This window comes from Manis pentadactyla, chromosome 4 (genome assembly GCF_030020395.1).
Source record: "Manis pentadactyla isolate mManPen7 chromosome 4, mManPen7.hap1, whole genome shotgun sequence".
Taxonomy (NCBI): domain Eukaryota; kingdom Metazoa; phylum Chordata; class Mammalia; order Pholidota; family Manidae; genus Manis; species Manis pentadactyla.
The window spans coordinates 156482811-156496860 of record NC_080022.1 but is presented as its reverse complement, the minus strand read 5'-3'; the positions used below and the strand labels follow the sequence as shown (position 1 = coordinate 156496860).

The 14050-nt window shown below is 34.4% G+C and overlaps 1 protein-coding gene across 3 annotated transcripts in view; it reads left to right on the top strand.

Moving 5' to 3' along the window:
• MED13 (mediator complex subunit 13) overlaps positions 1-13570 on the top strand; it is a 94939-nt gene extending 81369 nt beyond the window's left edge. For all 3 annotated transcript variants that reach the window (XM_036911131.2, XM_036911130.2, XM_036911129.2), the window contains exons 24-30: positions 2045-2187; positions 2685-2843; positions 2958-3143; positions 4837-4985; positions 6400-6573; positions 9166-9266; positions 9606-13570. In XM_036911131.2, coding sequence (XP_036767026.2) covers positions 2045-2187; positions 2685-2843; positions 2958-3143; positions 4837-4985; positions 6400-6573; positions 9166-9266; positions 9606-9738 — 1045 coding nt within the window. In that variant the 3' untranslated portion in view covers positions 9739-13570. The remainder of the gene's footprint in view (positions 1-2044; positions 2188-2684; positions 2844-2957; positions 3144-4836; positions 4986-6399; positions 6574-9165; positions 9267-9605) is intronic.
• The last annotated feature ends 480 nt before the right edge of the window (positions 13571-14050 follow it).

The window sequence follows — 14050 nt, the reverse complement described above, 5'->3', positions numbered from 1 at the left end:
AACTCTCCTATACTGTTGGTGGGAATGTAAATTAGTTCAACCATTGTGGAAAGCAATATGGAGGATCCTCAAAAAACTCAAAATAGAAATACCATTTGACCCAGGAATTCCACTCCCAGGAATTTACCCGAAGAAAACAAGATCCCTGAATCAAAAAGACATATGCACCCCTATGTTTATCACAGCACTATTTACAGTAGCCAAGAAATGGAAGCGACCTAAGTGTCTATCAGTAGATGAATGCATGAAGAAGATGTGGTACATATACACAATGGAATACTATTCAGCCATAAGAAGAAAACAAATCCTACCATTTGCAACAATATGGATGGAACCAGAGGGTATTATGCTCAGTGAATAAACCAGGCGGAGAAAGACAAGTACCAAATGATTTCCCTCATTTGTGGAGTATAACAACAAAGCAAAACTGAAGAAACAAAACAGCAGCAGACTCAGACTTCAAGAAGGGACTAGCTGTTACCAAAGGGGCGGGGTTGGGAATGGTGAGTGGGAAGGGAGGGAGAAGGGGATTAAGTGACATTATAATTAGCACACATAATATAGGTAGGTCACGGGGAAGGTAATATAGCATGGAGAAGACAAGTAATGACTCTATAGCATCTTCCTAATGCTGGTGGACAGTGACTGCAATGGGATGTCGGGGTGGGGGGACTTGATAATATAGGTGAATGTTGAAACCACAATGTTGCTTAAGTGGAACCTTCATAAGAGATAACAGCCAGTTATTATGAAGACTGTAACTAATAGGTCATAACGGGTGAGCCTCATATTATGAGTTACCACTTAATAGACATTTCTAGTAACGTGTTTCAAGACTAGTGAACCCTGTGTAAGAGAACATGAAAAACAAGTTGATGAAGCAATTTTCAGTTTTAAGATTTGGTTCTATCCTTTATTTTCTTCTTTACTATATAAAGGTTCTGTTCCTTTAAGTTCAGAAGTTTGTTACATGCAAAGTTATTTAATGATTATTAGGTTATAGTGGTACTGAAAAAGTGGAATATAGAAATACTAATTTTATCTTATTGGTTATAAAGACTATTTTATAAACCTTAGAGAAGTAATTCATACCAATTTTGACTATTTTAAATGGGATAGTTGTGCTAATTAAGTGAGCTTTGGAAAGAGTGCATATCTGTTACAGATGAGAAAGAGAGCAGAGAAATAATACTGCCTTTCCAATACAAAGATAGTATTGCCATTTTACTAGTGATAGTAAAGAAGAAGTGATAATGAGTAAGAGGTTTAACTCTAGAGTCATAGAGACCTGGGTTCAGATTCCAACTCTGCCACTTACTATGTGATCTTGAGAAAATTATTTTAGCCAGCTGGGCTATACAGTTTATTTCTCTGTAAAATTGGGAGGGTAATTTTATCTGCCTCAAGGTTGTTAAGATGAAATGAAGTACATGTCAATTGGGCGTAATTCTTGCTAAATAGTAAGTACTCAATAAATGGTGGCTACTGTTGCTGAGTCACAGAGTGCTTATGTTACATACTTGCCTAATACAGAACATGCATGAGGAAAACACAAGGATGTTGTTTGGTTTGAGAGTGTACTGTTTTGTTTGATAATCTTCAACTTAAAGTGTAGAGCAAGGGTTGGCAAACTACAGTCTGTGTGCCAGATCTGGTCATATCCATTTGTTTAAGTATTGTTTACGGCTGCTTTCATGCTGCAGCAGCAGAATTGAATTGTTGCAACAGAATCTGGATGGCCTGAGAAGCTTAAATTTTGGCCCTTTAAAGAAAACTTATACCAATCTCTGGTGTAAGGCAGTGTTTCTGGTGAATCTGGGTGGATTATGCACACATTTTCATTTTAAGTATGTTTGTAGAATGAATTTTAAAACAAATTAGCATGCCAAACCTATGATTTTATATATATTCTTGCTTAGGACTTGTGTTAAATGTTTCAAGCATTAAAATTAATGACCAGTTTTTTACAAATTTGAGCTATTTTTAAATGTCATCAGATGAATTTTAGAAATACGTGTGACTCTCTCTTTATTCTGTACAAAAGGGCTCGTCGGAAAAAAGGGTCTGCTAGAAGATTTGGTCTACAGAAACTCTGGGAGTGGTGCTTAGGACTTGTACAGATGAGTTCGTTGCCATGGAGAGTTGTAATTGGCCGTCTAGGAAGGATTGGTCATGGAGAATTGAAAGGTAAAATCATTATTTAGTACTTAAATTTCTGTTTTATGTTAATTTACACACTGTTCAGAACACATCTGTGTATGTATAGAATAAAATGCGAAGGTTACAAAACCTAGGGGTTTTTTTTGGTTTTGTTTTTAAAGAGGAACCACATATATATATCTAGGCCACAAATGGCTTAATTGAAAATTTAAAAGGACAGTTTACTATATTCCAACTTTTATATTGGTAATATTACTGCTATTCTTATTTGTTGTCTTCCACTTTTTCTCCTTTGTGCTTATTATTTAACTCATCCTCTGTTCAACAGATACTAATAATATTGACACACATTAAAGTTGGGGAATAAAGAATGTTGAGCAACATCAGCAGTAAGAGAATTTTAGCTTTATGATGACTTGTATTTGGGAAATACACTGATTTTAAAACCATTGTTTTAAATGGTTCTACGGGGTGTTAACAATCTGTTACTTTGGATATTATTTCTTTACTGTTGATACCCACAGATTGGAGCTGTTTGCTGAGTCGTCGAAACTTGCAGTCTCTAAGTAAAAGGCTCAAAGATATGTGTAAAATGTGTGGTATATCTGCTGCAGACTCTCCCAGCATTCTCAGTGCTTGTTTGGTAGCAATGGAACCCCAAGGCTCTTTTGTTATTATGCCAGGTTAGCTATCTTTAGTTTATATCAGATTTTATTCTTCATACACTTAAGTTTCTAAGTATTACCTAAAAGTGATTCTTCATTTATTGAAAAAAAAACCTTTCATTTTCTTTTCAGATTCTGTGTCAACTGGTTCTGTATTTGGAAGAAGCACCACTCTTAACATGCAGACTTCCCAACTAAACACCCCCCAGGATACATCATGTACTCACATACTTGTGTTTCCTACTTCTGCTTCTGTGCAAGTAGCTTCAGCTACTTATACCACTGAAAATTTGGATTTAGCTTTCAATCCCAACAATGGTAGGTAAATTGTCCTTTAATGGTTTGCAAATATAAAATAAGTCTTGATGACTATGGCTGGGTTATAGGCTGAATAACACCTCTCAAAACATACTACGTCCTGTGAATGTCCCTGAAACCTGTGTGTGTGACCTTATATGGCCAAAAAAAAGACTTTGCAGATGTGGTTGAGTTAAGGATCTTGAGATGGGGAGATTATTCTGGGTTATACAGGTGGGCTCTAAATCCAATCACATGTATCCTCATAAGAGGGATGCAGAAGTTTGACAGTACACAAAAGAGAAGGCCATGTGATGGAAACAGAGGGAAGCAAAGTCAAAGAGAAACGGTGCTATGCTGCTGAGTTTGAAAATGGAGGAAGGGGCCATGAGCCAAGGAATGCAAGGAATACAGTTCTAGATGCTAGAAAAGACCAACAGATTTTTCCTTAGAGCTTCCAGAAGGAGTATAGTCCTGCCAGCACTTTGACTTTGGCCAAATGACCAGTATTTTGATTTCAGTCTAGTAAAACTGATTTTGGACATCTGGCCCTAGAACTGTAAGAATAAATATGTGTGGTTGTAAGTCAACAAGTTTTGGTAATTTGTTATGGTGGCAACAGGAAACTAATACAACTGTTCTTCTACCTTACTAATACCATACTGGTGCTATAAATTCTATGAATTATCCCATAAGTGCTTACTTACCTGAAATGGCAACATTGATCATAAAATATTTGTACAGGTTTAGCCTGTACTATTGTTACTTGTACATAAACTTTGCAGCTCATTTTATATCCCTTTCTATCTTGATTCACCAAAATAATATAGTACTTCAACTGCCAGAGTAGGGATGCAACTTTTCTGGATGAACTTACAGACTTACAGATAGCATTTTGTAGATGGCACATCTATAAAGTCATAAGGATGAGTATTGACTATTGTCTTCTTTTAATGTGTTATGCAGTAACTTGAATATTTTTAATAAAGAATTAAAGTATTTATCACAGATAGTCTCATTTTAAGTACATTTTCACTTCCAGTGCACTGTGTTTGCTTTGTATTAGTTTTCTATTGATTCCCTAATTACTTTATGCTTACTGGCTTAAAACAACACACATTTATTATCTTACAGTTCTGGAGGTCAGAAGCCCAAAATCAGTCTTACTGGGCTAAAGACAAGGTGTCTGTATGGTTGGTTCATTTTGTGGGTGCTAAAGGGGAATCTGTTTACTTGCCTTTGCCAGTTTCTAGAGACCACCTGCATTTCTTGCTCACAGCCACTTCCTCAACGCCAGCAGTGTAATATTGTGGCATCTCACTGACTCTAACCCTACTGCCTCCCTCTTATTAGGACCCTTGTGATTACATTGGACCCACCTGGAAAATCCAGTATAATTTCCCCATCTCAAGACTCTTAGCTTGATCACATGCTGCAAAGTTCTTTATGGTAACATATTCACAGATTCCTGGCATTAGGATGTGGACATTGTTGGTGGGGGGCCATTATTCAGACTACCACCTGCTTGCTTATAATGCATAATTTTTTATATGGCTCCTAGCACAATACTTGGTACATGGTAGATATTCAGTAGATGTTACTTAAATTAACTCCTTTTTTTGTTAAAATTCATTAATTTATTTTAGCCCTGTCCTGTAAATGAACATGGGATAAGAAAAATAGAGTATGTAATTTTTTTCTCTCTCCTGTATAGATGGAGCAGATGGTATGGGTATTTTTGATTTGTTAGACACAGGAGATGATCTTGACCCTGATATCATTAATATTCTTCCTGCATCTCCAACGGGATCTCCTGTACATTCCCCAGGATCTCATTACCCCCATGGAGGTGATGCTGGCAAGGTAACCCTGTTAGAAAAGTTCAGCTTATCTAAATGTCATTCATTCATTAACCTAGTAATAGATTCATATATGAAATAAAATTATTTTTCCCTTGGAAATTAGCAAGAAGTGAGATTTTACAGTAGATTCATGCACTTCTGCCTTACAGACATCACTACTTTGAATTGTACATTAAGAGAGTCTAAGGCTCTGCTTTCACTGACTTCATACTTTCTAGACTACTTGGTATTAGTTTCTTTTGTAATTTTCCTGACATTTCACCATAGCATCTACTCAGGTATAGGTTCAGATTATCTGAGAATCAGTATATTGCTCTAAGAGATGTCATTCATATCAGGGCTGTGACAAGGAACATAATAGAAATAATTTTCTGATAAGAATACAAAAAACACTGACCACTGTCTCTGTGGATGTAGGCTGTCATCCTTTTATTTGAACTGACAACTAATTGGGCTTCATTTAACTAACATCTTACTTGAGTGAAATTATATGTAGCTGTTATTTGATTATTGTAGGATGCATATGTTTAGAACCTGCCTTTTTAAAATAATGAAGGATATTTGTCCAATCTTACCTTGCATCCTTTCTTCCCTTTTTTAACTGGAAAGAAATGAGATGGCTGAGGAAGAAAAACCCAGCATATTAGGAAAAGCACCAGTAATCTCACCACTTGAATAAACACTTTTTGCTTTTAGCCAATTACCTTACTTCCACAAGTATTTATATTGCAGCTTACACTAAGTAAAATCAGCTTTTTAACATTGCATTGTTGTTTTACCATAATTTTTTAATATCGGTCCCAAAATGTTGGACATTTAAGTCTTTTTTTTCTGTTATAGGTAATATATTGAACATTTATATGCTTATCATTTTTCTTCTTACCTATTTCCTTAAAATAAATACCAAGAAACACATTGATTAATCCAAAGGATAGGAGCATCACTTAATAGTTGTCCATTCATGTTGCCATAGTGCTTTCCAAAACACTGTTAACTACACTTTATATGTAGTGCTAGATGAATAAAGCTAAATTTCATCCACCTGTTGGATTGAGAGCTGGTGGTCAGGAATTAGTTTGAGAGAGTATTAGGAAATAAGTTAGAAATTCCATTGAACATTTGTATTTTTCAGTCAGCCACAAAAGTTTACACACACCTGAGGTTGGCATAATAATACAAATTTGTTACACAGTTGGCATATTCATTTTCTCATGAAACTCTTCAAACTTACTCTAATGCTACTACTAATTTTGGTGCTCCTGTAAGTACATAGCAATCGATTTCATTATCCATAATTTTTTTTAATTGAAGTCATAAGCTAATGAAACTGCTTGCTATAATAAACCATCTGCATTTCTGTCTAGTGCCTCAATATATCAAATGAACTAACACACTTTTAATTTTGTCTTTTTAAGGGTCAGGGTACTGATCGGCTACTTTCAACAGAATCTCATGATGAAGTAACTAATATTCTTCAGCAACCATTGGCCCTTGGTTACTTTGTATCAACTGCCAAAGCGGGTCCCTTACCTGACTGGTTCTGGTCAGCATGTCCTCAAGCACAATATCAGTGTCCCCTTTTTCTTAAGGTATTGCCATTTCTATGCCAGTTCCTAAATAATGCTAATTGATGACTTTAAGTCCTAAGAAATATAAAAGGGTTTTTTTGAAGTCACAGCTTTTGTCTAACTAAGGTCTTAAATGCCTTGCCACATATAACTCTCTAGGCAAGGTCACAAAGAGAATTATCTAGTAATGAAACAACTCTGCTTTTTAAGTTTATATTAAATTTGAACTTTTAATTAATCTTAAGGAAACCTCTGGGGCCCTTGCTCTAATTATTTTCAACTGTACATATGGAAGTTTAGACCTGGGAGAAATATTAACTTTAACCTTTTCACTTTCTAGGTGAGCATTTTAAAGTTCAGAAAATCACATCTGTCCAGTCATAAATTGGTAGTAGTCTTTTAAGATTAAAACCTGGATCTTGTTATGATTATAATGTTATTTGAATTACATCATGCTACACTCCTATTCCTCATTATTTTGGGGATTATATGGTTTATAATCTGTGTAAGAATATTTGATATTTAGATCCATTTACTACGTCCTTAGAAAAGCTTTCTAGCTTGTGTGAACTGGTGTATCAAAACTACTGAGTGGTTTTCCAAGTAAGAGGTTCCCAGACACAGTGTAGTGAGGCTGAGGGAGATCATGACACGGCAGGTGTTGGGAAAGCCCTGGGCGGGCTTTGCCACTTCTTCCTGCTCTCCAAGTACATGTTCAGGTTGGGTCCACTTATCCGTGCCCAAACCCACCAGAAGCTGACTGTTTTATTCCATAAGTCATGCTAACTTAACTACTTGCCAACACTTCTTATTTGTAGGGTAAGAGTTAGATAGTATGCTTAATTTCTTGGGGTTATATTTTAGTGGTTATATGAACCAATAGGCTTGTTGCTATCTTTTAAGCTTGTTACTATTAAATCTTGATACCCTTAGCCCACATACCACTGAGCTAATGACATTTGAGATTAAGCAGTGAACTTCTGTAGCACCTTCATAAAGAATACAAGTCTTGATCTGAATTGACTCCTAAGGAGATAAAATATTTAAAGAGTGTCAACCAAGGTAATAATTAGTTTTATCATATGACTTTCCTTCCCCTTCCAGTATGTGTGCAGTGGCCTATGTAGATCTCATTACAAGAACACATTCCCACAGGGGGTTCTGCAGCATAATAGTCCTTGGAGTCTCTACAAAATAAAGGATTTTTGGTCTTCTGGGAAATACTACACATGTTTTCTGCCCCTTTTTGTTGTTGATACTTATCTGCACATTAAAGGTTCTGAGAAACAGCAGCAAATAACATTGTTTAACTGCCATTTCTGAAACTTACTTAAATACACAAGAAAGGATTGTGTAACACCTATTAATAGTTCATGGCTTTAGTGTTTCTGTTTCATGGAACATATTTTTAGGAAACACCACTTTACAAAAGCCAAGGGGACTATCCAGATCTTTTCTACTCAATATTTATTTGCAGAGAGGATAGTATAAAGTGGGCACTCACCCTCAGATTTAGTGTAACAAGATAAGGATTTATGGTCTGAATTACCAGGCAAGGCATAATTTACCATAATTCTGTTCACCTTTTGTTTTCATACATCCCATTTTATTTTGTAGCATAGGCAATAAAAACACCTGGTATGTTTCTCTGCTTGAAAAAACACTGTGTTGTTACATAGATGATTAAAAAATCTTGGTCAGAGGAATTAGAGCACTGGTAATAACCTCATTCATTTTATTTGTAGTGATCTGTCATCTGAGACTTTTGCTTATACTAACAAGAGGTTATGGACAGTTAAAACTCATGTATCTTTGGTTATGTTCTTGAATATACAACACAAGAGTTTATACATACCTTACAAGTGTAGAGGAGAGAGCACCTAAATATAAAATAGTATCTTTTACAGCACACAAAAATGCAATCTACCAAGAGTCTTTGTAGTCAGTGTCACTGTCTTGTGTCTTTTTAGCACTATCGTATATATTGACTTATAAACAAAATGATTCATTTTCCTTGATTGAAATGTGAAGAATACATTTCTTTTCCCACCACTCTTCATTGCCATACCTAAATGGGTGTTTAGTTGTTACTATGCCTCCATTCTGAAATTGAATTGGCAAAAGAAGGCATCGTGCCCTGTATTACTTACAAGTGCTCATAATTCCACCAAAGGTAGCTTTAAGATTTATAGCTTTGTAAAATTTAAAAAATGTTTATTCTGTGCTAGACCTAGATATCTCTATAGTTTAGTTTTGTGTAACCTAGAGACAGACTGTACTCAGATTTCTCAGTTTAGTGCTTCCTTAGACATTTACACATCGAAGCAGGTTACACTATTTTCATTACAAAATAATGAAAATCCTTTTTTTAAGATTATTATATGGCCTCAAAAACAATAAAGCTGAAGAAAAGGAAGTAAAAGTCAATATATGTTATACACTTAAAAATTACTTCTATATTGAATTAAACAAGAACAAGCATCATTACAGTGGCTCCCATTCATTATATAGATTTAATGTGTTTCATTAAGGAAGAAACCTTGGGAGAATAAGGTAGAACCAATTGATTTTTTTTTGTTTGTTTGGCTGACTGATTACCTGTTACTTTTTTAGGCCTCTTTGCACCTCCACGTGCCTTCAGTGCAATCTGACGAGCTGCTTCACAGTAAACACTCCCACCCACTTGACTCAAATCAGACTTCAGATGTCCTCAGGTACAGCTCTCTTTACCATTAAAGGTTATCTTTTGCAACTCTGAAAAAATATAATGTTGATCCTTATATATTTTTCTCATTTTTGGCAATAGTTTATGGTTGTGTACCCTTGGATCTCTACATGAATTATATCATTTGCAATGAGTGGTTTTCTTTCAAATGCATGTAATCTACTTTTGAGAATAAGCCTTATGAAAATTAGTTATCTTTAGTCTCCTCAACAACTCTCTATTCCATACCTACCAACTTTCTTTTAAGTGACTGAATCGTATATGCCATAATTGGAAACTGTCTTCTAAATTTACAGTGTAAAATCAATACTGACTTATTGCTTTTCAGGTTTGTTTTGGAACAGTACAATGCACTCTCCTGGCTAACCTGTGACCCTGCAATCCAGGACAGACGCTCATGTCTCCCAGTTCATTTTGTGGTGCTGAATCAGTTATATAACTTTATCATGAATATGCTGTGATCTTCATTTGATGGAACTGTGCAAGAAAAGAGCAAGGAGGAAAGATTTTGCTGCAAGATTAAGTTAAAATACCTTCTCAGTGAAAGTCATCTGTGATGGGGTCTAATTCTTATTACTTCAACAAATATTGTTTTGACTTGGGGGGAGGGGCTATAATCCTGCTATTTTTCATTGACTATACTGAACTCTTTGGGATGATGACTGGTCATACAAGACGTATTATAACATTTTCGTAGCAAAATTAACCTTTTTATTTCCAGTCACAGTATTTGTGAAAAGTAATGAGCCATAGTACCCGGTCATGTTAAATGAATATTAAAAGCATGGAGAGGAAACATGAGGAGCAATGAATTTCAACATATGGCTTCAGAACATCAAGATGTTCTTGTATTGGATTATAGTATCTAGTATTCAAAAAAATGCCTGCATCTCTTATTTATTGTAAGTTTTTAAATGTATAAATTGTCTTATATTTCTTAACCTCTTTTATAAAAATTTTCCTAGAAGGTTTATACTGCCTTCTTGCTTTAAAGCAATTGGTCTAAAATATATGTAATCGTCTTAATTAAAAAGTTGCAGTAGGGTTGCTTTTAGAGTATTATTTTTTTGTAAGGGGGTGGGTGGGACAGTAAATTTGTATTGTCTTGATGTACAGTTTAATGGGAATAGAGGGAGAATAATGTCCATACCATTGTGTGTGGAAGATTTACAGCTAAGCTGTAGTTGCAGAGTACATGTACAGTAATGAAGTTCACTGTGTTTATAAATTGAAAAGGTACCGGGTCTTACAGCATTTTATATATCACACCTTTACAAAATAACATGATGGCAATATACAAGTGATATTGTTAGGTGGTTTAACTTAGAATAAAATGAGAATTCTTCAGTTATATTTTGTACTATGGTTTAGGGCTATGACTAATATTTCAGGCCATTTCCAGTGAAAGAAACTTAGTTTTACAAGAAAAACATTTGCTACTGAATGCTTAAATTAATTTTGGTGTTTAATGTTACATGCTTAAATTTTTTTCAGTTTTAACAGTGGCACATCTAGGCATGGGAATATTACTATGAAAATTATCTGCAGAATCTGCTACGAGGTTGAAATTTAGCCCAGCTCTAGGCATTATACAAATTATTTTAAAAGCAGTCACTCTTGATTGTTTGACTTTTTCCTTTTTTTTTTTTTTAAATTAAAGATTGGGAATGTGTGAGAGTATGCATATGTATGGGTGTGTGTGTGCAATCAAACTGTGGTGTAAATAGATTCTCAGTGAATTCTGGTATTCAGACTCTATTCCACTAGTTAAAAAACCATTTTCTAAACTTAACCTGTTTTCTTATGCCTTTTTATTTATTTAATTTTCTTGGTTTGGAGATGGCAGTCCCAAACACCAGAGTCTGTACTTTTCTATATAACACAGCTCAGATTAAGGCAGGGCATATGCCAAGGAGGTTCTCACCTCCCTAAAGAAGGGACTTGAATTTTAGGGACTTTAATTCACCCCTTCCTTCAATACAGCTTTCCCCCTTCTTGTTTGCACATGCCAAGATAACTGCTTTTATGCAGGCTTTACCCCCTTGAAAAATCCTTTTCTACAGTGCTGCTCACAAGAGAGTCCAAGTTAGCAGCCTCCTGTTTGTGTTGCTGACTTGAATTCACAGTCACCAAGTCTACCTGTCTTTCTTGGAAGCAGTCTAGCAAAATTCTGGATTTGTATGTTCACTAATTCTCTACAAGAACAAAATCAGTTGTATTTACCAAACTGTAATTTGGTATGTTTTGTTTACTGAAACTTACATGCTTAGCTTAAATATCACTTTCTTATGAACAGTATAACTTACTCAAATTGTGTATATTAAAACATTAGCAAGTCTTTTTTCTACAAAGAAGACATAACTGGTGACAAGCATTTTCAGTAATTTTTCTCAAAACTGTAATGCAGTCCCAATGGTCAACATATTTTGAAATTAAAATTTAAAGATCACATCTCTGCATTCATTTTTAAAGTATGCTAACACACTACAGATTATGTTGGCATGTTTTGTTCTGTACTTAAAAAAAAACTTGTCCGAGATTTGAGGGAAAAGATGCTTATTTGGAACTTCTATACAAAGAGTATCCTTTCAAAATATATTTAGCTCAATAGTGACTTTTAAAGGTAAAAGCTATATTCTCAATTGTTTGAAATGACTATCTTAAAGGAACCACACACCTCAGTTTGAAAATAGATTTTTTTAAAATGATTCCCTGACAGTTTCTTTTATATGGATCCATAAGGAAGGAACCCAGTATAATTCCTTTTTATCTTGGTACCAGGGAACAGTTTCTAGATATACAAGATTTAGCGATAATTTTTTTTCTCCCCTTCATATAAGCGTTCACGCTCAAATAGAAAATTAGCAAATAGCCATTAGAAAAAGTCAGGAGACTAATTTCAGAAATGAAAAATTAAGCCTTTTCTGCAGATGATGGATCTGACTTTCTAATGTACCATGTATGGGTAGTTTTCTTTTGTTTAAATGGGTAAGAAAATAATATGCTTCATACCAGTTGATCACCAACACCCTTGACTTCTTTGTTACAGTGCTAATGTCTGTTTTTTTGTGCAGTTATCCATTACAAAGCAGAGTGGAAGTTCAGTATTTTGGCGTTTCAAAAGATTAGTTATTTAATGTCTGCTTCCAGCCAGTAAGAAACATCTAGCCATACTTTATTATGCAAGCCATTCAGTTATCAGGACTGTGAATTAACACTGTATGAATAAATTTCTGTACACCTTATTGTTTGGCCAGAAGGCCACCAAGTGTACTTATATGTAGTCCTTAAATTTTAAAGTAGCTGTAATTTTTAAATCTTTCTAAACTTTTCTTAAACCACTAAAATTAAGCTCTTACTACTTAGCTATCCTCAGCTGTATTCGTCCTCAATTGTCAGTATGGCACAGATTACTGTATTAAAATATTCTCCTTTCATCTTCATATTTACCTTCTGAGGTAATTTTTTAACTTAATGTGTTACTACAGAGATTTGCAGATCTTTAATCAAGCACTATGTTAATACTGTAATATCAAAATACTATGTTGCATTATTTAAAATGTTCAAATTGAATACATTAAAAGGAAGTTTTTAAATGCTGTTGCATCATATAATTTGCTACTCATCCACTATGGCATCACATATCAGTGTATTAATACATTTAATGTTGCATGAGTAATGTTTTGGTCTGGGTTTCCTCTTAAGATTCTAGTTTATCTAAATTAAGAAAAAATGTTTTTGACATATTTTTTTTTTGTCCCCTCATTCCCACCCCCTCAGAAAATCAGCTGGATACCTTAACCTTTTGGGTTTTCTTGGTGTTTTAATGGGCCCAGAACTGTGGTTTAAATTTTTATATATGTATTTTCTTTTTTGTGGAGTATTAATTAAAAAACTGGATTTGGGACCTAAAATACTCCTCAGGTTGATGTATTCATTTTAAGATAGCTTTAGTTTTCAAACTTAACTGGATTTGTGGACCTTAAAGTTATTGAATTTAAACTACAAATTATAACATCATTACTGGACATATCAGCATTAGCTCCCTCAGAGCAGCCCGGTCACTTCAGGAAGGGGCATTCTGAAGTTGTTGTGCAGAGACATTTACTATGGTCCAGTTGCTTTTTTTTTTTAACGTGACAAAAAAAGAACAAGGAACAAACACTATTGCTGCCGAATGCCATGACACTGAGTTGTACAAATTGTGATTGAGGAAATGAAAAGGTTTATACTTTTTAAAAAAACAAAAAACAAAAAAAAACTTCAAATGGAATAAATTATTCATGAAGCCTTCATTGTGGTGTCTCATTCTGTTGAAAATATTTCCACCTAAATTTATGTAAATACTAGTAATAGTGGTATTTATTTACAAATGGAAAGGGGCAATCTAAAAGCTGACTGGTGGACTTTCAGCTTCTCTGGTGTATTTTAAGATATTAATCATTTATCAATATATAATATATAGGAAAACTGTGTTATGTATATTTCTTTCTAGCTGATCAGTTTGATACCAGTTCTCTAGTCTAAACAAGCTACTTTCAAATATTTAAAGCTTAGCTCTATCCAAATTTTTTAAATTACATAAATGTTTCTGAAACTAGATGTTCAGATATATAAAATCCATCAAAAATAGCTCAGCCCATTTTGTATAAGCAGTCATTTAAAATACTTTTGTCCAAACTTAACCTGAGTAAGGATAAATCCCAAAATTGTTGTGGTCATTTTCAAATAGTTTCTGCCACCAAAATTTTAACAATTCTTTAAAAAGAGGTA